Genomic DNA, 27,744 nt, shown 5'->3' with positions numbered 1-27,744 from the left:
TATCACGCAATTCTGACTTTATATCACGCAATTCTGACTTTATAACACGCAATTGCGACTTTATAACGCCCAATTCTGACTTTATAACACGCAATTGCGACTTTATATCTCACAATTCTGACTTTATAACACGCAATTGCGACTTTATTTCACGCAATTCTGAATTTATACCTTGCAATTCTGAGAAATAAAGTCACAATTATCTTTTAAAATGTTTTATTCTGTGGCAGAAACAAGCTTCCATACAGGTCAGCTGATTCACATATTTTTGTAACAAAAATAAAATAAATAAAATGTATTAATATTGGTTAACAGACTTTTGCTTTAAACACACATTATTCCTGTCAGTTAAAATATATACATACTGTATTAAGGAGAAAACTATAATACAATACTAACAAGCTGAATATTAACGCAGTGATATAACTTTAATGTGTGCTTATATGTAAGATACACTGGTTTATTGAATATATTTAATTTGTTTTCACAGGGCTAATAGTAACACTCTTACTTCTTGGCTTTAATTTGATATATTGAGCTAGACTTACTCATTGCAAATCTATTAATGGTACAGTTGAATGTTGCCAGATTTTACAGGAAAAAACAAGCAACCAGAATAATTGGCTTGAATTACCAAAATAAGCATTTCTGTTTCTGTTTCTATTCTCTGAGAGGATGGATTTGTTTATGGAGAAATGTTTATTTTCATTGATTTTATATACACTGCCATTTCAGAAGTTTGGGGTCAATAAAATCTTTTAATGTTTTTGAAAGTCTCTTATGCTCCAAAAGTCTGCATTTATTTGATCAAAAATACTACAGTAGTATTGTGAAATAGTTTTAGAATTTAATAATTGTTTTCTATTTTAATATATTGTAAAATGTAATTTATTCCTGTGATCAAAGCTGAATTTTCAGCATCATTACTCCAATCTTCAGTGTCACGTGATCCTTCAGAAATCATTCTAATATGATGATTTACTTGTTTACTGATGAAACATTTCTGATAATCAATGTTGAAAACAGTTGTGCTGCTTCATATCTTTGTGGAAACCATGATACATTTCCAGATTTTTTTGCTGAATACAAAGTTCAAAAGAGCAGCATTTACTTGAAATATCCTTTTTGGGGGTTACACGTTATTTTAAGGTGTCCTTGTTGAGTTAAATAATACATTTAAGTACTGCGTAATATTAATTAACAGCATGTACTTACTATAGGGTTTGGGTTAAAATGAGGGTTTGGTTTAGGGTTAGTAGCATGTAATACTAAATAATTTATAGTTATTACTACAGTAAGTACATGTAACGTAGACACTATAAAATAAAGTGTTACCATTTTTTGTAACAATGTACAAGTCTTTAGAGCCACCTTTATTCAATATAATGCATTAAATGTATGTTTAAAGGAAGGGGGGATGAAAAGAATAAAAATGATGACAGCAGTTCATGACAAAATAACTGTTTAACCAATAGAAGCGGACATTTGCCAGTTCTTGATTTGTAGCCAAAGCAACAGCATGGCCAAAATCTTAATAAAATTCAGGAAATAAGGCCAAAAAATGGCAACACTGGCACACTTACTTTTGGCAGACATGTATGTTCCTTATACCAAAAAATAGTATGGTATAGTGTAGAAAATTATAGTATAAAAACCCAACAAAGTGTCTGTTGCTATTGGTCGGCATCAGTCGGTTCAGCGTGAATTGGCCTTAAAGAAAAGAAAATTAAAGCTGCTTGATCAAAGAAGCAAAGTGTGCCAATACACCACACCACGCAGGAAAGCAGCAGAAAGTGTCAACAATGCAATGTTTCAAAAAAGAGACTTCAGCAAAGTGCATCACACACAGCTTGGTAAAACAGGGGCCGGTTTGGCCACGGACTGTCTCACAGAGGGAGAGTGTCTGGCTGTGTGGGAATCAAAGCAGAGAAAAGTCCCAGAGCCGGACAGCCCACCCGTCATCTGATGGTCAGAGACAGAGTCTTCTTTTTAAAAATATCTCAACAGCCAAGCTTTCAAAGGGCTTCAGGGAATTTGATTTTCAGGGATTACGAGGAGAAAATGCATTGGATAAAATGGGTTGTGAATGTGACAATTCACATTCATTTTAAGGTGATATTTATTGATGTTTTTATTTCATAGATATCATATCATATAATGTTTTTCAACATTTATCATTCCCTAAGGTCCACTTATCGTTTTAGTCAAGGTTTTTGCACACTCACAACAGCCAAAACTTTGATTTCCATTTCCATTTTTCACTCTCTCTGAAACTTAGAATTAAATGAGCCTTTTTTTAATAAGCTACTGCTTCTTTAAAGGTAGGCTAGGCAATGTTTTTCATAAACACTTTTTGGCATACTCAAGTGTTCGAACTACACCGTGTCCTTTGGGGAGCCCACTTGTTTGTTTGTTCTTCCACCGGTGGGGGGTGGTGGTGGGGGAGGGGGTGTTCGTGCACTTGCGTGTGCCGAGGACTGAAGCGCCTTTCAGACAGGACGTGGAATGCGCAGCACTGCGCTATGAAACCCATTAATTTCAAGGACTTCCAAAGAAACATAAGAGTATGCACTATGCAAGCACTATATACTGGATTCAACCTATTATACTTTATCGACACAAATTGATAAGTCAAACAGCAAACAGCCATCCACAAATAGTCTATAAATAGGCTGTCTTTGGGCTAAAGGTTAAATTACTCGTCAGGCCACATAAGAATACCATAATTCCTCCGTTCAATTAGGCCTAAGAGAGTCTCCCACACTTCTAACTTATAACATTGCATGTCAAAATTAAACATTGTCAATATTTTTTGAGACCCCCCAAAATTTCACCCCATGTCTTATTAAGGGGAGTCGAGCTCCCCCTAGATCCGCCGTAGTTCTCACACCCTGGTTTTACTGGTCGAAACTTTCTTCACATCCTGATAGCAATCAATAATAGAGTGCTCTAAATATTATAAAAATGTATATGTCTTCAGTCTCAGGACCAAAAAAATATTTGTCCAATAATTGCATTCAGTCTGAATAGGTAGGATGTCCTACCTGCCTGTCAACTTATGTATTTGCATAACTCCGACCATCACACATCATCTGTGCGTTCCACGAGGCTATGCAGAGTTGTAAACACATTGCCAGAGTCACAGAGCGCCGCAGACAAACACCAGCCACCTTTTACAGTTCCTCTTGAACCAAAACATGTTCACGCCATGTCGTAATTACTGTAATTATGAGATGGCAATCCGTGACGTTCTACAATGAGCTGTTATGCCTACTTATTGCATTTCTATGGCAACACTATCAACGGCAACAATAATCTGCAGTAGTTAGTGTTACAACTCAGAGAATTCTGAGTTTACAAGTTGTAATTTCCAAGTTATACGACTTTCTCGTAATTACGGTAATTCCAACATGCCGTGAACGCACCTTTACAAAACCGCTTTGAGTTCTAACAATAACCGTAAAGAAGTTGTGCATGTTCATTATAATTGTAATGTTATGTGCTTTGAGACATGAGATTTAATGCCGTCTCTCGTGAAGCTTTGCAGATTTTGCTCTGACTGGCTCTCGCTTGCTATTGCTAGCCTCTACGAAACCTCCACGAATACTTTTACATGTAAATACCCTCTGTTACGATTGGCTAACTTCTTTGCATATGAATGAGTAACAAGATGGGTTTTAGTTCTTAGTCCAGGTGTATTTTTCCCAATTGTTTTCAATGGGAGTGCCGCGTTTTTTAAACGCCATGAGCGTTATGAGGCGCTGAGTGTTTTTTTTCACGCTGAATCGCTGAGCGCCCGGCATTTTTTTACTGGTCGCTGAGAGTTGAAGAATGTTCAACTTTGGGGTAAAACGCAGCGCTCATCATTGTCACTTTTTACCCAACCGTCCAACAGATGACAACAACAAGCATAATAACGGAACAAAATAATTTAAAACAAGAGCCAGAGAAAATATGTTACATTGTATCGGCATTTTAATCTAGAATCAACACAGAAACAAAATATGTGTGAAATGAGATTCTAGTAACACTTTCACAAATATTCCGTATCATAACAAGCAAAGTGTCTCAACAAAAAAAAAAAAAATGGTGTGCTGCCAAAACGCTCTCAAGCGCTTACAGCTAGGCGTTTTCAGCTGGCTAAAAGCGCTTGGGTGGACACACGGCCTTAAAGTAAAATATGCACACACAGACGAGTAAGATATGTTAGAAGAATTGATTGCTTTTACCTCCTCAAGCGCCCACAAGGAGTCTACGAGAGGTTTGATCTTCTTTCTGTCGTAGAGGGACAGAAGTTTTTGCACCGCGGCCTTGACTCGGCTGCATCCGCCCTGCTTGAAGAGGAGGTTAAGGAGCGAGAAGCCAGCGATGACTTTATTCTCCTCGTAGAGTTTGATAGGGTTCACCTTCTCAACCTGCCACCACTGGGAGACAAAGAGCAATTTGATCAATTTTATCAATGACAACTGAGCACAGAACATCTTTGGACCAACACTTGAGATGTTTGCATTTTATGGAAAATAGATATCAAACTCCACTCACAGATTTAGCAAAACTGAAGAAACTTTTTGTCTCTCCCGTCACCATGTTTGATGAACCTAGAAATATAAATAATTTTAACAGTGTATATATTATTAGCAGAAGGTTTTTAAAGATGAAATATGTTCTTTTTTAACTTTCTTCAATCCCAGCCCAACCACGTAAAGCCTGACATATGAAATAATGGTAAAACTTTACAATAAGGTTAATCAGTTAACATTAGTTAACTCCCTGCATTTATTAATCTTTGTTAATATTAATTTCAACATTTACTAAAACATTATTAAAATCAAAGGTTGTATTTGTTAACATGAGTTAATGCACTGTGTGTGAACTAACATAAACAAAAAAAATAAACAGTTGGATATTTATTAACTAACATTAACTAAGATTATAAATACTGTAATAAATGTATTGCTCATTGTTAGTTCATGTCAGTTAATACATTAACTAATTAACCTTATTGTAAAGTGTTACCAAAATAATATTTGAGATGCTTTTTAGAATATATAATAATATGCTTTTTGTTGAGTAGTATATACTCAAGGAGGAATTAAACACAATTTTAGTCTCAAACTGAGCAAAAATATGCAATTTGGCACAGTTGTTAATATTTGGCTAAGTAAGATTAATGTAATGTAATGTAATATAATATAATATAAATCAATAAGATCTTTATAACAGTATAACAGAGTACTTACATAAGATGCATATCAATATCAATTAAAGATTTCGCAGCAAAAAGACATGTGAACCACGACCTGAAGGGGGGGATGTTTTCAGAATGATACTAAAAGACCTTTTACTTGCTAAAAAGCATAAACTATCAGTCAGATGACAGAAAGCATGTAGTAGATTGTGTGCAACAGGTTTTTCAGCAACGTTTTGATCGTGTTGATCATTAAGAGGCCTTAGAAATGTGCGTATTAAATATGATGCAGTAGGCCTTATAGAGTTAAGCAGAGTTAACTATAAGTAAGATGTCTAGGGTTGCTTTTCCTTACGAGTGCGTCTCTGTGGATCTTTTAAATCATTTCACTGTTTGAGGATCGTAACAAACCCGACACAACAGAATCGGCTCAACCCGTCTGTGTAACTGACCGATGGCAGACGGGGTGCATTCAGGAAACATGCTTCAAAACAATCCTTATTTTTGCAGGTGTAAGTGGCTCAGAAATTACGCACTTTAATTTGAATGGACATGAAATGTTAAAAGATACAAAGTATAGTCTTGGCATTTGAAGCATTAAAACATGGAACTATTACAGCTATGCCAAATGGCTATTATTAATAAGCTCCATCCAGAATTATGATGACTGATTCATTCATTTGGCAGTAATGTGTTTTTAAACCTAACTTTTACATCATCTCCGCTCCATGGCATCCCTCCTAATTAAATGATCCTAATGGACCAGAAAGCTAAGGGAATTGGAGTAATTAAAGGGGCAGGAAATATCTTTTATGTGAATTAACCTCAATTTGCTGTTGGCCACGTTTTGTGTGTCTTGTGTGACTTCTTTAAAATGAGGGGCAGGAGGTCACAAATGTACCTTTTGGACAAATGAACAAAAGATGTATATGAGTATTGAATATAAGATGTATTGAATATGCACTGTAGTGTACTACTTGGATCATGAGATTACAAGAGAGTACATTTTCATGAGCTTTTAAAAGGAACACTTCGTAATAATGTCAAATAAAAATGTGTAATTGCTTATTAAATCATTATGTTTCAATAGTCTTTTGTCGTGCTTTACCATATTTTGACTAATTTTAACTAACATTCTAAAGCACATGTAAAGTACTAGATGATAATTTAACTGTAGTGTGTCAATACATTTTAAATGCACTAAATTGTAACTTCACCATTATAAATGTGTGATTAATACATATATATTTAAATACAGAATTAAAAAGAACTGGAATTAAATAAAAGTTTAGTTATATTTAGTACCATAAATGCTTGTCAGTAGGCTACACATTAACCATATTTCAAAGACAATTTAGAATTATGAAATTACATACAAAGATGTACTTAAGTTCTACTTAAAGCACTCTTAATTACCACTAATTGCAAACTTTTTTTGTTTTAAATTTAAAAAGTTTTACATTTGAACTAGAATACATTTTAATTTAAAAGAGCAGTTTTAATTTAATTTAAATTTCATTTATGAAATTTTAATTTAATTTATGAAAAAGAGCAGCAAGAACATTCTTCAAAACAGAACGTCAAACAGATTAATGATGACAGTGTCATCAATTTCAGAGCTATGAGAATGCTCTTCCTCGGTGTGTACCAACCATACAAGATGTACGTTCCCATGGGCTTGAGCAAAGTTAGGCCTTTTCCTGTGTTCTCTCCACACAAACAGTCCAATACAATATCTACTCCTTCTGGAGATATCCTGCAGGAGAAAAAAACATCATTAACCATACTTTTATTCTAAGCTCAGGCAAGTTGCTTAAATGAGACCCTCTTAAAGCGATAGTTCACCCAAAAATGAAAATTCTGTCAGTAATTACTTTACAAATTAAGATTTGATTAAATCTGAGAGCTGGATCACTCCTCCGTAGGCTTCTTAAGGGATTGAAACTGGCCAGCCCCGAAAAGTTATTAAAGACATCGTTAATAGTGTAATAGTCCAAGTGACTACAGTGGCTCAATCTTAAGTTTATCAAACGACGAGAATACTTTTTGTGCGCAAAAAACAAACAAAAATAACGACTTTATTTCAACTATTCATTTCCTTCGCTGTGAGCCTCGAGTGAGTTCACTAGTGTAATAGCGTAGTGTTTCTGTGTTGGACGTCGCACGGAGGCTCACTATTGGCCGACGCTGGTCATGTGTGTGATGCATGTGACGTAAAACACAGAAGAGCTGCGCTGTTACACTAGTGAACTGACTCGAGGCCCACAGAGAAGGAAATGAATAGTTGAAATAAAGTCGTTATTTTTGTGTGTTTTTGCGCACAAAAAGTATTCTCGTCGCTTGATAAACTTAAGATTGAGCCACTGTAGTCACTTGGACTATTTTAACGATGTCTTTAATAACTTTTCGAGGCCGGCAAGTTTCAATCCCTTAGAAGCCTATGGAGGAGTGATCCAGCTCTCAGATTTCATCAAAAATATCTTAATTCGTGTTCCGAAGATGAACGAAGGTCTTACGGGGTTGAACAACATGAGAGAGAGAAATTACTGACAGAATTTTCATTTTTGGGAGAACTATCACTTTAAATTCTGGAACCATAAATATATATATTTTCAGTGACTTTTAGAAAAGCACAGATGATAAGGAATGGGAATGTCTCTATAAACACGGGCTCTAATGCATTCCTGTCATCATGGTGCCTGGACCGCCTACAAAGCTTAACCAGTGGGAGGTCATGTGATGCCCGGAGTCCTGCCTATTGTGGAAGAGAGACCAACCTGAGGCCGATTTAATTTTGCTTTTCCCCTGATCCTGAGAGGAATGTGGAACTACAGAGATGAAAAGAGTCCTAATCTCCTCTCTCATACTCAATATACGTGAATTTGAAAGAAAGTACTGGTAATATAAAGTGTCTACATGGGTTTAGGGATAGGTGCAGAGTTAGTACTTCACTATTTTCACCTGATGGAGTTTGGGTTCCTTGCCTCTGTCGCCTTTGGCTTGCTCAGTTTGGGTTTAAAAGACATTAAATATTCAGTAACAGTGCTTGACATTAACTTTTTTGCTCACCAGCCACTGTGGCTAGTGGTTTTCCAAAGTTACAAGCCACTCAGCATTTTCACTGGCCACAATTTGGACATCGATACCATGGGGGAAAACAGCCATATACATTATATACATAATTTGGCAGGAGGTATATTGGGCTGCTGTCCCTTTAAGACCTGACGCACTAATCCATTATACTGTTACACATGCGTTTTATTTCTCAACTGTTTACGTTCACTTAGATTGAACTTAGTTTATTATTTTATATGCATTTTAAAAGACTACAATTGAAAAATGTATATTATATATCAAATTCAACCCGCCAAAGTGGCTAGTAGGAGTGCCCGCGTTACACACTACTGCTAAAAAAAACACCCTTATTTGATGGGTTGGCAGGTGTTAATGTCAAGCCCTGTTCAGTAATATTATCAATCTGACTTGCACTGACACTATCAGATGAGAACAAAACTTGAACTGAATTGAACTTGATGATGTCACAATGTAGAGCTGCTTTATATAGCCAAATCAAATTTGTCTGCAACATTGACACTGTTATTGAACTGAACTGAATCAACATTGAACTGACTCAAGCTGAATAATGACACTATTGTCTTTTTAGAGCTGCTTTACAGCAGAATTTGAATTTGTATCATATTTGATGAAGTTTGCACCATTTATACACCATTATTTATTACAGTGCAGCTGCTTTGAAACAATCTATGTTGTATATAGCGCTATATACACTGCCGTTCAAAAGTTTGGGGTCGGTAAGATTTTTAATGTTTTTAAAAGAAGTCTCTTCTGCTCACCAAGGCTGCATTTATTTGATTGAAACCCAGTAATATTGTGAAATATTTTTTCAATGTAAAACAGCTGTTTTCTATGTAAATATATTGTGATAAAAGCTGCATTTTCAGCATCATTACTCCAGTCTTCAGTGTCACATGATCCTTCAGAAATCATTCTAATATGATGATTTGATGCTCAAGAAACATTTCTGATTATTATCAATGTTGAAAACAGTTATTTACATTTTTATTTCAGGATTCTTTGATGAATAGAAAGTTCAAAAGAACAGCATTTATCTGAAATAGAATGTTTTGTAACATTAAACACTACTGTTCAAAACTTTGGGGTCAGTAAGAATTTTTATTTAATTTTTTGGGGGAAATAAATAAAATAAATCAATACTTTTATTCATCAAGGAGGAATTAAATTGATCAAAAGTGACAGTAAATACATTTATAATGTTACAAAAGATTATATTTCAAATAAATGCTGTTGCTTTCATCTTTCTGTTCATCCTAAAAAAACTTGTACAAAACTGTTTTCAACATTGATAATAATCATAAATGTTTCTTGAGCATCAAATCATCATATTAAACTGATTTCTGAAGGATCATGTGACACTGAAGACTGGAGTAATGATGCTGAAAATTAAGCTTTGATCACAGAAATAAATTACACTTGACTATATATTCACATAGAAAACAGCTGTTTTACATTGAAAAAATATTTCACAATATTACTGGGTTTCAATCAAATAAATTCAGCCTTGGTGAGCAGAAGAGACTTCTTTTAAAAACATTAAAAATCTTACCGACCCCAAACTTTTGAACGGCAGTGTAAATAAAGGTGACTTGTATTTTAGAACTACCATGATATTATTATTTTTGCAATTACCTTACCATGGTCTTTCTACAATACTCTTTTTTTTGCAAGGGAACCAATCAAAAATGGACACAAGATGCTCACCAAATAAGATCCACCACAGAAATTGTTAGACAACAGCACATAAAAAAATAATTAGCTCTGAATGAGTCCGTGGCTGCACATTTTCTGGCTTTGTGTGGTTGATCAGAAGGATGTACCAGTGCCCCTCCCCAAACTACAACACACTACTTTCAAATCTGCTGTGTGTTGCCATGGGGACTGGAGCCACGCAGGTCTAGAGGAGGAACGGGTGACGTCTGCCATCTCAGACTTGCACTGGCCTCCCAGTATGACTCATTTAGTTTATATTCTAGTCATCTATATACAATTTCTGTTTTGCCCCTACGTTTACATACTGACAGCAACAGCATTTGTGCTTACTTCTTAACTTCTGGAACGTAGTCAAGGTTTCTGTCAAAGAGATGAGTAACTGAATGCTTTATGGCTTCGTGTTTGAAGGGCGAGGCGGTGCCAAACACAGTGACGTTGGGGACAGTGGAACAAAGTTGAGCGACTGCTTGACCCTTATGTGGAAAAAGAGGACAAATAGAGCGGAATGTGATTAATGGTTTCTGTCACTCTATTAAGATGCGCTTTGGTAGATTGGATCACAAGTGGACGACACTAAATACAGGTGTAAACCGGGTCTAAAATGTTTTGAGTTTGTCCACTTTCTACCACTTCCAGAGGTAATGGGAAACACATTCGACCGGATTGCTTTCGTAGTGTAAACACTCATGTGATCGAATGTGTTCGAACAGCCACAAAAGACCGTCTTCTCTCCGTCTACTGATCTAATGCGGGAACATTATGAGAAAAGCTCTAGCCAGACGAGATTTAAAGCAACACCAAGGAACTTTTCCTCTGTGATCGCCCTACAGGTTGGAAGTGGAATTGTCCATGACCGCGGTTGTAAATAATTTAGCCTATACCCCAGCCTACTGTCGCACGCGCACGCTCGCTGTTTATCCAGCACCGGCTTTGGAATCAACAATGGCCACAGACAAGGTAAAGTATGATGCATGATTTTATGAAAGACATCACAAACGAAGAAAAACAATGTATGCCGTAAAGCAGTCGAATTTTGTAGTTCTTTTTGTGCTCCGGTTACTACCCGAAACCCGAAGTTACATAGCGCCAGTAAAAGCGATATAGAGACCACGTCAGGCTATGGCAGACATGTCATTTAACCTATTGTAAGTCGATGTATCATCACAAGGGTCTTGGAAATATATTATGAAGGTTGAAAAACTACATAGTGTTACTGCGTTACAGCGTTCGGCTGCTGCTCTTTGTATGTTTTTTTGTCGTCTCTGGTCGCGTTCATATGTATATTGCGTGAACTTGTTCCGTCCATTCGACTGAAAGATCAGAAAAAGCCCCATTTATCCACACATAGACCCTCCCCTTGAAGAAATGAGGACAGAAGTGGTTGAAAGTGGACAAAAGAGACGGATTAAAACACCAGGTGTAAACGGGAATGTGTTTCCCTCGTCTACTTGTGATCCGATCGACCAGAACGCATCCTAATACCAGGTGTAAACAGGGCTTTAGGATGTGTTCACTCTTGTAGTTCGGTTCTCTTGATTCATTTGGTCCGGATCAAAAAAAGAAAATTCAGCAACAGGAATCCTTCTATCCCACACACACACACACACGAAGATCTGCTGCAAGGAGACGTGGTTCTGATGCCTGTACCGAACTCTGATGGGCAACATCACGGCTATGAGAAAAACAGGTATGCTTGAGCATTCTGGCCTTTTTAGGGTCGCATCTTGTGACATCATGTCCTGTTTTTTGGTTTGTTCAGATGTCTTTGGTTCGTATTGCATGCATATTTCAGTCAAACCGCACTAGAGTTCATTGGAAGGAAAGGTGGGTCTCGGTCCACTTGTTTGTTGCACACCAGGGTTCGGATGGCTGCGTTAACATTTATTTAAATGAACCGCACTAACAGAGCAATCCCACCAGAATTCGTTTTAATCAAACCAAACCTGCCCTGTGTGAACACACCCTTAAACTCATTTTGATCATATTCCATCAAAAGCCACGTAATGAAGCTGTAGATTTGCATTTGTTTAAAGGCCCGTTTACACCAATGATGATAACTCTGAATGTAAAAGAATAGCAGAGTCCACAACAGAGCTACTACGATAACGGCACAGAGAAACTATGTCGTTGGAATGAATCACTTTCAGAATTTATTTTTCTAGCATATGAACAATAAAAACAATGACAGCCAATCAGAATCCATCAGACTTTAAAGAGCTCGAGCATTTAAAGCGGCAGACGACAAAACTGCAGTTTTGCGCTTACAGAACGATATCGTCCTCTGCTGTGGACGCTAATATAGTTATAGTTATCGTTCTTAGTGTGAACGGGCCTTAACAGCAATATGGGATCAGATATGTTTGTCCAAATTCCAATTCTTGTATAAGTTAAAGTAAACATCAATATATGCTACTTCAAAGTTTCTTTACTAACCCCATCGCTCAAAGCAACAGACTTACCACCCCACCTCCTGCTGAGTGAACTAATACAGACATCCCCTCCTGGAGATTGGCCACTTCAAACAGCATCATGTAGGCAGCCACAAAGTTCATAGAGAAGGCAGCCGCCTCTGGGAATGTCATGTCGTCTGGGATCTTATACACGAAATCCAACGGTGTGCAAACCACCTCAGCCCAAGCATTGTAATTTACAAAGGCCATCACTCTGTCACCTATCTGAAAGAAGAAAACACACGTTGTTAAACTCTATTACTATTCAGTTTCAGATTGAATGTGCTGATATTGGAAGGATATAATGTCAGGGTTTATTCTTTTCCAATTCAAACAATTAACTTTGTTGTTTCATGTCAGGTAAGTAACAAATCTTTCCTACCACCCAAAGAACGATACATTCTAGATTGGAGCTCTTTTATGTCCACAAAAAAGTACATAATGGCCATCACCTTCTGAAATTCTTGAATCAGTGCACAACCAACATTAAAACATTAAAATATTTCTGCACATACCTCAAAGCCTTGGGTGTTTTCTCCCATATTCTCTACAATCCCAGAACACTCAAATCCAGGCACAAGAGGTGTTTTTGGAGCATTATCGATATTTCCTTGTCGTACCATTAGATCAAGAAAGTTCAGTCCACTGTAAAATTAATTAAAATTTAATTTCAATTATAAATATAATATCAGAACGATATTTCTATTTTATCAAGTTCCCAACTCAAAATAAAAATATAATAATCATATATACACACACATAGGCTATATTATGTAAAAAAACTTTTCTTAGATGTGATTTATCAATCAATTATATATAGTTTTTAAATCAAATAATTAATTTAATATAGTTGTATCATGATACAATTTATCACCATTCCCACGATATAGGCTACTATTTAAATGTCAAGCACATCAAGAACCAACCAGATGGATCTGTTCGTGTTACAAAACTGTTAAATAATGTTTTGTTTACCATTTAATAAACCAAAGTCAACCTCAAAAAAAAGTGAAATGTTTCAACCTTTTATTGGTTGAAATCTCTATGTCAGAGGCAACAAAACACGCGTAGCATACAGGAAAAACGGATTTACTTACATCTACATCTAACCTCAAAACCCACCGAGATTCATATCATGAACTGCTTTAAATCCTAGATAAATAACTAATATGGATTCTAGGTGAAGGCACCTGTTCTTCTTGCGGCAACATGTTGCTGCGGTTGCCAGTCGCGCGGAGTGTCCAATGTGACATATATGGCATTTTGATCAAAATAAATAAAAAAATGACTATTTAAGCAGAGATATTTACCATGCTTTCACGCGAATTTTGACTTCTCCTTCTTGAGGCTCTGGCATTGGTTTCTTGGTGACTTTGAGTTTGTTTAGACCACCAAAGCCCGTCAGTACAACAGCCCGCATTTCTTTCGGATCTATTACCGGAGAAACGGGATTCTCCGGCTCCTTCTGATCCATCATTTGGTCGGTCTCCTCCGCGATCTCCGTCCCCTCCTTTGCCATGTCTGAAGATGAGATGAACAGCTGCTGAAACCCTGCTGGAAAAACTGCGCTCTCTTTGCTTCTCCTGTCGCACCATCCACTAGTGATGTCCGAATCTTTCTTTTGAACCGCTCATGGGAACCGATTCGCACAGCATTTGGAAATCGTTGGACTGTTAAGAAGAACATGTGACACGGTAGAAAACATTTTAAAGGGGGAAATGAGCTAAATAATAGTATTTACCTAGTTATGTACGCACCAACAAAAGGTTTATGCAGTAAAGTGGTCTTCGGTAAACACTTTTTTAAGTGGCTGAGGAGAGACGATTGATTAGTTCGTGAACCACCTCGGTGAAACCAAAGAGACGGTATCATAATGAGATTTATTCGTCATACAATGATAAATAGCAATATTGAACTAAACATTTACGTCGATACAAGGAAATACGCCGCAATTTGGACGTCTGGCATATCAATGAATAAAAGATTTTGAACCACTGAAACGAGCTATCCGAACGAACCGATTTGCCTAAATGAATCAGATCGAATGCTTTTATCCACTGAAAAGCAGAGCATCATTATGTGTCACATACGGTACCCAAACAAACTACTCTACCGTAAAACTAGTAATAGCATACGTAATGTAACAAAACTTGAGGGGAAGAAGGGTTCAAATAAGCACTTTCATTGTTATAGGAATTAGTTCAGACAAAAAAATACACATATTGAGGTTAATGCACCTGTAGCCTATACAATTGGGGATACAATTCAAAATACTTTTAACGCTTTCTGTGTTAAAAACACAATGACATCTAGTGGTGAAAATGGTTTCTGTAGACCAAATATTACTGAAGGATTTGGTCATTTTGAAAGTACAATCAGCAAGACAGAACAGGAAAAAACAGATAACTTACAAAGCTACTTCAAGAGCAATTTTACACAAACAATGAACTGTGACTGAAGATTCAAACAATCCACACATCTTTTTCTTGCACACTCATTTATAGGCAAAACAATATTATTACATTCGTTTATCTTGTGCGTTTACAGCATCCGTGAACCATACCTTGTATATCTTTTTGTAACTGTACAGCTTTTATTCATAAAATCTATAAAGTGTTTTCCTGCCACTGTTATAACTCTGCTTTATTTATTAAGGAGACAGACAGATGTGTGTGATACAATATTGTAGTGAGACAGCAGACTGACAGTGTGTGAGAATGGCGCTGAGAAGCTCCTACTTTCTAGGAACATCAGTGAATATGCGTAGGCCGTGCATGGCTTTAATCTCATCTTTAAGAGCCTGTTGAAAGACAAACCACAGATTATAATTTAACCTTGATAAATACTACTTTAAAGTGCCCCTATTATGCTATTTTAAAGGTCATCATTTTCACCTCTTTTCTCACAGTGTCTGAAATGGTTTGATAAAGGATTCAGTTTCTCTAAACCCCTCCTTTCCGAGAGCTTCCTCTGCTCTGATTGGTCAGATGGCCCAGTGTGTTGTGATTGGTCGACTGCTCACAGCATGTGTCGTAAACGAAAATATCTGAATTTCAGTAAACACAGTGATACGAACAGGCACGATCGCGTCGGTTTTACCATATCAATTTGAGCCCGAGTCTTATCCTTTTGAAGTGCATCAAAGTGGATTTGCTATTTCATCGCAGAAAACAGAGTCTTCTCGACACATTGAGAACATAAACCACACTCTTCCAGTCTCAGATACAATTAGTGTTTGAGGGTCAAAGTAGACGTGGTTCGCTGGCAGCCGATGAAGAACATAGGCTGGTATTATGCAAATTTGTTACAAACCTACGTGGGTTCATTCAGGAACTGAGACTGAAATTACTGACGACTCGTTTCAGAATCGGTTCTTTCATTTATCTGCAATTTAATCTTTGGCTTTTCCATCACAGGAATAAATTACATTTTAAAATATATTCAAATAGAAATCTTTAAGCCTTGGTGAGCAGGAGAGGCTTCAATCAAAAACATGAAAAAAACGAAATTATTCCAATCTTGTGACCAAATATTATATTATAAGAATATTAGGTAACACTTCAGTTTAGGGTCCAATCAGAAAGGATTCTTGAGAAAATGTAGATTTGATCACAGGAATAAATTACATTTGAAAATATAGCCTATTCAAGTAAAAAAAAAAATTATTTCAAATTGTAATAATATTTCACAATATTACAGTTTGTTTTGTATTCTTAATCAAATAAATGCAGCCTTGGTAAGCATAAGAGACTTATTTTAAAACGGCAGTGTACACGTACGTACACACACACACACACACACACATGTTTGTTAAGTGATATTAATCGATTTGACAGCAGTATAAAAACCTATTTACTGCTGTATTATACTGAACCTAATTTTGAATAATAATTTAACGTTACCTGGTTGACTAATTGGTGCTGTTGTACAGTTCTCTTTCCTTGAAACTCGTCAGACTCGATGTGTATTTCGTACATGGCACCACATCCTCCTGAAAAGAGCCCACATATATGAATGCACATTACCTAACTGTCTAAACATAAGATCAGATCACTCAAAGCCAGGACTCACCTGATATATCCACAACCTTGAGCGCCGAGGCCTGAGGAAACTTCTCCTTTAATACTTCAGTGAGTCGCACCTCTCCATCAGTCAGACTGGACGAAGAGCGCGAGATCACATTTCTACACAACGTTTGAGACTAAAAACACAGGGATACATGACGGTCAATTATTACAATATGCTTGTATTTGACAAAGTGACAGTGCAACTTTAGCTCACTGCGTGGGTTCACGAACGAATCTCTCACATAAACGCATTGTAACGTTAATAGAACTGTCATCGTGACGTAACGTAACGTTATAGCAAGCAAAATATACGATTTATTATTTGAAAAAGACAAGATTCAGATATTTACGTTGTATCTGATGGCTCTGAGCAGAGACATTTTGGTGTCAGACAGGTCCTCAATTCATCAAAGTATGATAAAATATGAATATAGCCTATATTAAGCGTAAAACACACTTGACAAAGTCATGTCCTGTTCAATTCCAGCGCGCGTCTCAGGAATATGTCGTCATCACGTTCAGGTTCTCACCTCTGGCGCCCCCTAGTGATCCAAATGTTAATGATCATATAATGGATTTTGTTTTTTGATTTACGGCATTACCACCATTAACATTTTTGTTTTGTTTTTGAACAATATGATTTTACAAACTCAAGTAGTGGACAATAATATGCATATGAAAATATACACAAATAACAGGTAGTCAAATAATTTTGTATATAATTTTAATAATTTTTCAAATAATAAAAAGCAGCATATTCAGTACAATAAACAAAAGCAAAATCTTTGGACACTTAAGGGGCGGTTGCAAGGAAATAATAAATTAAAATTAAAGTAAATAAAATTGAAGCATGTACAAAATCCTAGAAGAAATGAGACTCATACGTGACTTTATACAATTCACCAGGGGATTGATTATCTTTGGCTGTGTATTTTATGGATGATACATAATTTTTACATAATTTTTAAAGCAGGTTAAAGCGGGTTTACTGTTATTAATTTGCTCTTATGTATATTTACTCGTAATAATAATAATGTTTAACAATTACATATTTTTTGAGAGACCAGCAAAAAACCAAGACCCGAAATAAATCTAGTAAAGGAAATCCTGCCAGAACTGCAATGTGACCAGGCACACAAAAACAAAACAAAAAAGTTAAATGGTTTCAGGCTCTGCTAAGCAGAAACCACAAAAATCTACTTCAAAAGGGAATCTTTTTCATAAAATTTCAGCAGTAGGATAAACATCATGGTGTCCTTCATTTTAGGTACAATTGGCCATTTAAGACAAGTGTTTTTTTCTATATGCGTCATCAAAAAATGTAAGTTTTACTGGTTTGTACATTTTAACATATTTGTTTGATATTACTAAATGCAATTAATGACCTTTCAAGCAGTATTTTTTTTACACGTTTATATTATTCACAAACAAGCAAACAAAGCAAGATTCGTAGAAACATTTTTACAGTTATTTATGCATGGTCCACTTTACAGCTGATAATGCAGTACATTTTTGACAACTTTGTAACTAGACCATCCAAATATCAACATGTACAGGACATTCTCCATCTCTGTCGTTATGCCTAGACAGCCGGCAGACTTGACACTCTTAACTGCTGTCCGGTATGAAGTAACCATGCATGTCCATGTGCAACTCTACATCCACACAAGCCCGGGCAACTTCTTTGAAAGACTTGCCATCAAGCATCAGCAGAAAGCCTCCCACCCTTGGTTTGGCATATATGATAACTGTCAGGATTACACCTAAAAATTAAGAAAAAAAAGAGACAAGTTGAGCTAAAAATGTATAAAGCATTTTTAAAAAAATGAAAACACCATTAACATTTAATCCGCATTTTTTGAGACAGCTGAAGCGGACTAATTTGGTCATATTTATAATGAAAGGCAGTAACTAACCATCATCTTCATCAACTGCGTCAGGCCTGGGAATGAAAACGGGCTCTGATGCGAATCCGTCCTCTCCAGTCCACTCGAGCTGCTGCTTTGTTTCAGCATCAATCTTTACAATCTGTAAAAAAATAAAAATAAAAAAAATGCTCAGTTCTGATTCGCAACAATATGTTCCTGTCGCTAGGCCTCGGTTTGATTCTTATGGAATGCATGTTTTATAGTCCTGCCAAGTTCATAAATGTATTGTAAAAATGAAAGAGATAAATACCTTTGTGGCCACTGGGGATATGTCCACACAACACATGTAAGAATATCTGTACTTCTTTCCATTGAAATTGTAATTAATTCTCGGAAGTTCGACACCTATATGCAAAACATACGTTTAGAGGTTAAAAGAGTATTACAAATAACAAATAAAACTGAGACAGAGAGACAGATACTGTACAAAGACACACACACACTGCACACGCAAACATACACACACACACACACACACTGTACACACACACACACACAGTACACAGACAGACAGATACTGTACACAGACAGACAGACACTGTACACAGACACACACACACACACAGACAGATACTGTACACACACACACACACACAGATACAGTACACAAACACACAGACAGATACTGTACACACACACACACACACACACACACCTACACATAGACAGACAGATACTGTACACAGACACACAGACAGACACTGTACACAGACACACACACAGACAGACAGACACTGTACACACACACAGACAGATACTGTACACACACGCAGACACGGTGTACACACACACACACACTGCACACACACACACACACACACACACACAGACAGAAACTGTACACGTACACACACAGACATATACTGTACACACACACAGACAGACAGATACTGTACACACACACACACACACAGATACAGTACACAAACACACAGACAGATACTGTACACACACACACACACCTACACATAGACAGACAGATACTGTACACAGACACGGTGTACACACACACACTGCACACACACACACACACACACACACACACACACAAACTGTACACGTACACACACACAGTACACAGACAGACATATACTGTACACACACAGACAGATACTGTACACATACACACAGATACAGTACACAAACACACAGACAGATACTGTACACACACACACACACACATAGACAGACAGATACTGTACACACACGCACAGACAGACACTGTGTACACACACACACCTACACATAGACAGACAGATACTGTACACAGACAGACACTGTACACAGACACACACACAGACAGATACTGTACACACACGCACAGACAGACACTGTGTACACACACACACACACACTGTGTACACACACACACACTACACACACACAGACAGACACTGTACACAGACAGACAGACACACACTGTACACACACACACAGACAGACAGACAGATAGAGTGTCATGGGTTTGGTGGGCGGGTAATTGAGAAATAATAGGGAAAAGTCGAGTAAGAGATGGCAATGCCTCCATCATGCTATGATTGTCCCATTACGTTGTTAACACGATAAATCCTGCCTCTCATTTTTGAATGCAGATTCTGCATCCGCAAATTGGTCTGAATAAATAAAGGTTGGTGTTAATGAGAAGACTTATTAACAGGCAAGTAAGAGCGCACCTACGTCACGTCAAAAATTACACTTGATGGATAGATCAATACGACAAACACAACAGCAGATAAACAGAAACACACACACACAGAATAAAGTCACCCCAGTGTCTTAAGCTTACCATCACAGAGAACTTCGCCCTGACACAGAACTTTCCCATCTTTCTCCTTCACAGCACTTGCTCTTGTGTATTTAAGTTTGACCAGATCCTCACCTGTCTCACCCTGAGTGTCAAAGAAAAATGTATGTTCATCGTCTATGATCAGAGGCTTTGAGTACAACAACATCATAATGTAGATTTCCATTGATGGAAATGCCAGTGTTTGCATGGCAGCTTAAAAAACAAACCCTAACCAGAATGTTTGACAAACATGAATACACTGCTGCCTTGCAAACACCGTTACCAACATAACGTACCTTGTCACTAAGCGGCAACACAAATCTTCTGCACTTGGGCTTGACATACAAAGTATTATTGCCCATCTGCTCCTTCAGCTTGTCCAGGTAAAACATGTCATACAAGCTGTTGTCATCATAGGCGATCACATCGAAAACAACATGCCCATCATCTTCAAAGGCATTGACGTGATGGTAGACAGCCATCGCACCCGTGTAGAATTTGGTCCCAACTTCCTTCTTTGTCTTTCGGTCAATAAGATGAATCAGGGTCTAATGAATACAAGAGGTAAAAGGAGTTTAGAGATGCGAAGTAAAACGGTAACATTGTCCAGCTGACAATGGAGTGACCAAACGTGCATTTAAATATCTGAAAGGGTTTGTCCTTACGCTGTCTTCAGGGTGGAACTTCATGCAGCTGGCCCAGCTTACCCTCCTCAGGTAGGCTGTGGCCATTTTGAGGACATCCAGCTTCAAGGGCTGTTCGATAAAGATGAAGTAGTTGTCGGTCATGCCAAAGCTGTGGTAATAACTGGGTGTGAGGAGAGAGCGGCAGGGAACGGTGCACACGACCTCTGCGTTTTTCAGTGGACACCCGTCTGAGCTACCTGAGAAACAGTTGTTGAGGGTTGGTAGTTCTTGGCATGTCATAATTAGTCATCGGAGCAACTGAGCTTTTTTGCGAAGCAATTGATCCGGTTTGTTCAAAGTTTTCAAAGCGCTCCAAACACCACACACTGGCAACACGTGCTGGTCAAAACGTAAAAGCAACAACAACAAAAAAAAAAACGATTAAAAACACCTTTTACAAACCAATTGCGAATCTTTTCTTAAAAGTGTAAATTTTGTTAAAGGGATAGTTCACTCAAAAATGAACATTTTGTCATCATTTACTTTACTGTGTTCAAGTTCCAAAGCTGTATGAGTTTCTTTTTTCTGTTGGAACACAAAAAAAATATATATTTTAAAGAATGTTGGTAACCATACAGTTGCTGGCACCCACTGACTACCATGGTATTTTTATTTTCCTACTGTGGAAGTCAATGGGGTCAAATATCATTATGTATTATGAAGTCTGTATGTGTTCTCTTTTTAATTTGCAGGGCTTGTTTTGAACGTTTTAAGGCTCTGAAATACAAAATTGAAGAACGAACTGGTGTGATGTGAATTTTGAACAAAATCAGGCCAAATGAAGTTCATTTGGAGTTTGTTTCTGGCTGGTAAACATCTTCGAACTACCATTGGTCCATGGTGATTATGTAATAGGTGGGTGTGGCTCTGAGGCTCCGCCTTCTCTGACGTGGAAATCGTGGTCAGACACGTAAAAACATGAAAAAACATATGCACATCGCCATGATCCGATGCTTTCTTAACTGCTGTTTTCTAACCGCTCTCATTTTTGTTGTGCGTTTATTTTGTTATTGAGAGAGAAGCGCGCAGTACATATTTACATATTCAGGTAAACGTCGCTCGCAGCAGTGTGGGTGGCGTCATGATGTTCGCTAACAGCATACTACTGAAAAGGTAATATTAAAAAAAGGTCTACACTATCCAAGATCAGGTAAAAATCATAAAGACACAGGTTCTGAAATCAACCCTAGTGGCAAACCATTTCAATTTACACATTTATGACAAACCCATGGATCGTTTACTAAAATCATGTGACTTTGGCAGTTTAATAAACACTCTGTACTGGTTCAAAGCAGTGTTTTGAAAAGCTCCCATCACTGTAATGCTTAAAGATGAGGCATTTCATGTAGCATTCACTAGTAGTATTAAACTGTATTGCAAAAACAAACATTTTTACATGCAAGCGAATCCTGCCTCTGCAAAACTCAAAAATTAGCTACTCCCAAATCTTTATGAAACATGCAGGCTAAGTTGGGGTTATGGATTGGAACAAACCCCTAAGATGAGTAATAGTAATGTTTACTGTGAAACAGAAATAATGGCAGCATACTTACTTCCTCCTGCAACCTTGAACAAAGTGTATTTGGTTTTGCCCTTCTCTGCAATGGATGTCCCCATACTGTAGCTATTTCCCTCTTTATCATAATGCGTATGTGATGCCACAATATTGACAGGTAGGTGTTTCAGGTAGTCCACCTGGAGTAAATAAAGCAACAACAATAGTATCTGAGAACGTGTAAAAAGAAATGAAGAACAGCATTACAATTATGGCAACTCTCAGAATAGTTTTAGCATGTTAATGTGGATGTTTACGCTGTTAATGTATTTGGTCTTGAAGGACTAGATCTGCTACACTGCTGCCACAGAGCAAGAATGGACTTGCTACTGCCAATAGATACACAGATACACTGCTGTGAGCATGTAAGAAATGATGCTGCTGTTATATAGACATACATAAACCCTATATCAGATCTGAGCAGGTGGAGCTGGGGGAGGTGGAGGGGTTCAGAGGAACTCTTGAACTTCCATACAGCCAAAACTGAACCAGACTACTTAAACGATCTAATAATTGTATCCCTTAAAACTCATCTTTGAACCCCAAAATGACATATTTAAATGTTTTTGCTTGTGTATACACTGTAGTTTTAAAGAGAAAATACTCAGCAATGGTCTTGACTTATTTGCATATGGTTTGTCTTAAAACATATTAAAAACACCACATAAACAACATTAAAAGCTTGATTTTCGCCACAGGGGGACTTTAAATTTTGAGCAAGAAATCTCATTGGCTGCAGATTCAGTAGAGGCCAATCAGCTTGTGTGATGTTTCAAGTCTCAAGACTAAACTAGATATAATTACAAGTAGTAGTTTTACCTTTTCTTGAGTCTCTAAAGTGATGGGGTCAATTTTACGAATATAATTGGTTTCAGATGTAGCATGGTAGTCATTTCCATATTTGATTATGTTATTGGCACAGTTGTCAGTAAAGTCCGGGATGGTGTGGCTGAGGAAGGTGATCACTCTGAAAAGAATTTAAAAAAACAATTAGTTCACAAATAACAATGTGCTTATACATACATTTTATCATTTAACAACTGATGAGACGTTTTAGGTGAAGAGAACATTCGATTCTAACTATTCTTATAATCACTAGTTGAATTTTAGCTGATTCTGTTAATAGGTTTTATAAGATTTTCAATTCTAAGTCCCAAATGAAAATGCTTAAAATTCATTGGTAAGGGTCAAGTACTAGATTTGAGATCTAGTAGTATTCTTCTCTATGATTAAATTAAAGCTAAAATATCACACAACACAATAATTGAGAAGAGAATTCTTTCCATTTAGGTTTAATGCATTGCAACTTTCCATTGAAGAATCATGTTTTTATAAATACGTGATTCTTTCTGCATCATTTGCAGAAACGTTACTTACTTGGAGAATATATTTTTGCATGGGTCTGGGTACGCCATGGTCCCCATCTCTGACACCACTATTCTGTTGGCCTGCATGTTGGATTTATAGGTGTCACCTTGAAGATATTTGCTCCTGTATGTTACCTCTCCTGAAAATTAATCAATAGTCAAAAAACATTCATGTGGAGCACTAAGGTAACAAAAGTCCCTAATGACAGTATAAACTCAAACAGAAAGCTGTGAAACAAGAACTGATAAAAAAAGACCACCTGTGCATCCTGTTTTCAGATCAAATGTTTATATCATATCTTAGGCTTTAATTAGTAAGCAATAAAGTAAATACCTTTATTAATTGTGAAATTGTGCAAAAGTGCCATTCCATCAAACCAATGGTTGTATGACGTCTCTCCCACTGAGAAAAGGCCGGGTCCATTGCGTATAAGCGTGCCTTGCAGCCATTCAGGAACCAAGCCTGCAGAGATGATGAAACATGTTTTAATTGGAGTTAATGTGGAGCAGTTTGGTCTAATTCGCTGATTATGTCCACTTATCTGTCCAAACCATCTGCTATTAAGCTAATAGAATCATTCACAAAGAGAAAATTGCTTAAGACCTCCTCCACAAGCACTTAACTGAACCAGAACCGTAAATAGACACTCTTTGAGGCACCTAAAACAAATGAATCTTTACTCCGTTTTCTGGCCTTTTCTGTAATGTACACTTCTGCTCAAGTTGGTTTACTAAAGAGTTGGCTCAGTAAGTTGTCTGCCTCTTTATGATAAATTGATTCTATTTCTCCCTCATTTTTAAGTGAATAAAAGCATCTGCTAAATGAATAAAAATAAATCCAAGTGAAAATATTCACAAAGTAGGGAGTGGTATTCAAGCACTTTTCTAGCACTTTTAATCAGTGCAGCTGGTGTTTTTCAAGGGGGGGGGGGGGGGGTAGCGCTTTACAATGATAAAAATTCATATTCATAATTGCCAAATCTGGCCTGTTTAAGAGCTCATTCAATCATCAAATAAATAATCCAGTCATCCAGTCAAGACAAAATAAAAGTTCAATGAATAATCAGATGTGCATTACATGCAAAGACAGCCCAGTAATCTTGGTGGTTAGTGACAGTCAGTAGACAGAAAGACCTCACTCATTCAGCAGATCTGTTTGAAACCACAACACATTTATATTCACTAGTTCACATAGTGCAACAGGAACACATTTCAGCAGCAATGCCATTACGGATATCAAGAATACAGAATTTAAGAAAATCAACGCTCCAATTTTAGCAATAAAATTGAAAAGAAACGTGAGATTAAATCCATAGAGTATGTTTGCATTATTTTATGTATAGTCAGTTTGCAGTAACAGTTTGTTTGTATTTCTGTTCAGTTTGTAATGAAGTCTTTGTGATTGAGTCGTTGAGTCATTCATTCAAACTGATTTTTTAAAATGATTAAACAAATTATTATTATTATTTTAAATAGACTACAGCAAACATTTTATCAGAACCTTTAGTAAACGACATTTTATTTTGTTTAGTTGTCTATTCAGAATCGTGGGAGACTATTCGATTTTTAAAAAAGTAATTATTAATTTATTAATCGTGCAGCTCTATCTTACACTAATGAACTGTATTTTGTTAATGGAAAAAAAAAGTTAGTGCTACTATTTTAATCTTTTGGCTGGTAAATTAATTAAATACAAAGATATGAAGTGAATGACAAAAAATGTGCCAATTTGGTCATCATGTGAACGACAAAACAGTACAATAATGTATGTTCTAGTGTGGATTTTAACGTATAGGCACAGCCACCTATTTCACAATGCAAACATTTGTCGAATGTTAAATGAATTACTACGGAAGATAACGCCATGTCCAGCACTAGATAGATTACCTTTAAAAACTTGGTATTTCTTACAAAGAACGTTAACAAAAGTTATCCATTTAATTTACGACAAGTACTGCAAGGCATAAATTGTAGCAAAACATCTTAACGGGCTCTAAAATAGGCCTATAACATACAAATTTGTGCATTTGGTTCCGTTCGGGTAATTTCTAGTTTAGTTGTTATTTCTCTGACATTATATATGGACAGAGGTAACGTTAGATACAAATATAAGAAAAAGCACATATCATGAAGTGTAACGTTAGCCTAATGTTTACAATAGTGCTAACTCAGACCTCTCATGAAAAATAGGCCTACATTAAACTCTACAGTCAAAATGCATGAATGTTTCATGTTTCGCGCATAAGTTTTTAGTAGTCTACTTACTTGGTTAATCAATAAACAAACGGCAGCGATTCACTACATGCGCGTGACATTTGGCACTGCTTTCCCTCCACCTACCTTTTACTTCAGTTTTGATGGGCTCCGGATGCTCTTCCTTGTTTTTACCATAGTCGTACTGCATCTTTCCCGCTTTGTCCAAAGTTTCTTCCTAGAAGTTATAAGAGTGGCATTCAGTTTTCGAACACAAACTCTCTATAAAGCTTGAGGAAGATGAAAGCTCCGCCTCTCGTTCCAGGATTTATAGGCTAAACTCATGTTTACAATGTGCAAACTCCTCTTATTCTTCTTATCTCCTTATAACTGCCGTGGCCTCATTATTGTTCTTAAAATGTAAACAAATTGTATTTATCCAATTAATCCAGAGACCACAGATAAGCAGGTTTATCTGGCCTATAAAAGCATGAGAACTGCAGAATTGTTAATGGAAGAAAAACTAAATTAAAGGGGATATTTTCCTGTTTGGATTTTTGGATTGTCCTGTTCATTTAACTGCAAAAAAAGATGACTGAGTTAAATATGAAAAAGTAAGCTCAGTCAGGTAGCCTACGTATATTATATTTTTCTTTTTCTTTTTGTGCATGTGCATTGTGCATTATACAAGCATTTTATTAACAGGGTGATGAAGACAAAATAATCCAATCATATTGAGTCGTATGAAGTGGGTTGCCTCAGGGAATGTATAGATTATTTGATTTACAGTGCTTTATTATACTGACTTGATCTCAGCAATGTCCTATTATCAGAAATTTTTGCTGCTGAAAAATATTATTGGCGGCGAATTACATATTTCTACAATTAAATGGGTAAACTAAAAATATCGATTTTTAAAGTCACCATGAAATCAAAACGGACATTTCCTAGTTTTTAATAGAATATTGCAACATTTATTATAAATGTCATTATTATTTTTATTTATTTATGTAGCCTACCTCATACTCTTGAATCAAAATAACTTCCCATCTCTCTTGTAGAGAAATCTTTTCACTGTTGACGTGTTTATAGGCACAAGGGCGGGGCAACCTGTCACTCACATGGGATTGACCAATAGAAAACCACAACCATCCAATCAATTACAATTCAGAAGGCATCAAGGCACGTGCGAATACAATGTTAGTTTCACTTCCTAAGCCTGAGATGCCTTCATCTGATAGATTTTTGAAGGCAGCATAGTTGTATCCTTCACTGCCTTTGATATCCCACAATCCTGTGCTTTCCATTTTGGGACAGTTGAGCAAGAAAAATTACCATTGTATTTATTAAATGTTCACTTAGTTTTCACCAAAGCTCGCGCTATTTTGATGTACATAATTAAACCGTAACACTGCCTCAGAAGTCTGTCCGAAATCAGTTTCGTGAGGCACCTTCGTATGCAAACGCTGCCTGCAAAGTCATTGCCTGATAGGGCATCGAGGCAACAAGTCAGATGCCTAAGTTTTCGGATGCAGCCATATATATCTTGCGATTCTGACTCTTTTCTCAAAGTTGTGAGATATAAACTCGCAATTCAGAGAAAATAAGTCAGAATTGTGAGACAAAAAGTCGCAATCACCTTTTTAATGATTTTATTCCGTGGTGGAAACAAGCTCCCATAGACGTCACAATACAAACATCACAATATGGAAGAA

General features: G+C 36.8%; 3 protein-coding genes across 3 annotated transcripts in view; all 3 read right to left on the bottom strand.

The window, feature by feature from the left end:
• The window catches only part of vat1l (vesicle amine transport 1-like), a 38,388-nt gene extending 23,963 nt beyond the window's left edge, over positions 1 to 14,425 (bottom strand). Inside the window, exons 1-8 of the mRNA XM_077201743.1 lie at positions 14,205 to 14,425; positions 13,758 to 14,117; positions 12,963 to 13,092; positions 12,457 to 12,672; positions 10,328 to 10,470; positions 6,841 to 6,944; positions 4,543 to 4,598; positions 4,230 to 4,424 (exon numbers count right to left, since the gene is read on the bottom strand). Of these exons, the coding sequence (XP_077057858.1) occupies positions 4,230 to 4,424; positions 4,543 to 4,598; positions 6,841 to 6,944; positions 10,328 to 10,470; positions 12,457 to 12,672; positions 12,963 to 13,092; positions 13,758 to 13,966 (1,053 nt within the window). The 5' untranslated portion in view covers positions 13,967 to 14,117; positions 14,205 to 14,425. The remainder of the gene's footprint in view (positions 1 to 4,229; positions 4,425 to 4,542; positions 4,599 to 6,840; positions 6,945 to 10,327; positions 10,471 to 12,456; positions 12,673 to 12,962; positions 13,093 to 13,757; positions 14,118 to 14,204) is intronic.
• Positions 14,309 to 17,032, bottom strand: bola3 (bolA family member 3). Its single transcript, XM_077201751.1, has 4 exons — positions 16,865 to 17,032; positions 16,519 to 16,648; positions 16,350 to 16,438; positions 14,309 to 15,247 (listed from the first exon to the last, which is right to left on the bottom strand). The coding sequence occupies exons 1-4, from the start codon at positions 16,892 to 16,894 to the stop codon at positions 15,182 to 15,184; spliced, it is 315 nt and encodes a 104-aa protein (XP_077057866.1). The 5' UTR covers positions 16,895 to 17,032; the 3' UTR covers positions 14,309 to 15,181.
• Positions 17,033 to 17,224: 192 nt separating this feature from the next.
• Positions 17,225 to 26,514, bottom strand: bco1 (beta-carotene oxygenase 1). Its single transcript, XM_077201723.1, has 11 exons — positions 26,177 to 26,514; positions 24,171 to 24,299; positions 23,847 to 23,976; positions 23,289 to 23,436; positions 22,468 to 22,609; positions 20,894 to 21,111; positions 20,525 to 20,776; positions 20,229 to 20,331; positions 18,693 to 18,787; positions 18,431 to 18,542; positions 17,225 to 18,277 (listed from the first exon to the last, which is right to left on the bottom strand). Exons 1-11 carry the CDS (start codon positions 26,238 to 26,240, stop codon positions 18,123 to 18,125), a joined length of 1,548 nt encoding a protein of 515 aa, XP_077057838.1. The 5' UTR covers positions 26,241 to 26,514; the 3' UTR covers positions 17,225 to 18,122.
• Positions 26,515 to 27,744: the final 1,230 nt, after the last annotated feature.

Source organism: Siphateles boraxobius, unplaced genomic scaffold (genome assembly GCF_051911475.1).
Source record: "Siphateles boraxobius isolate OS27281-9 unplaced genomic scaffold, OSU_SipBor_1 48, whole genome shotgun sequence".
NCBI classification, from domain to species: Eukaryota; Metazoa; Chordata; class Actinopteri; order Cypriniformes; family Leuciscidae; genus Siphateles; species Siphateles boraxobius.
Note: the sequence above shows the minus strand (reverse complement) of the source record. Positions and strands in the feature narration are given on the sequence as shown.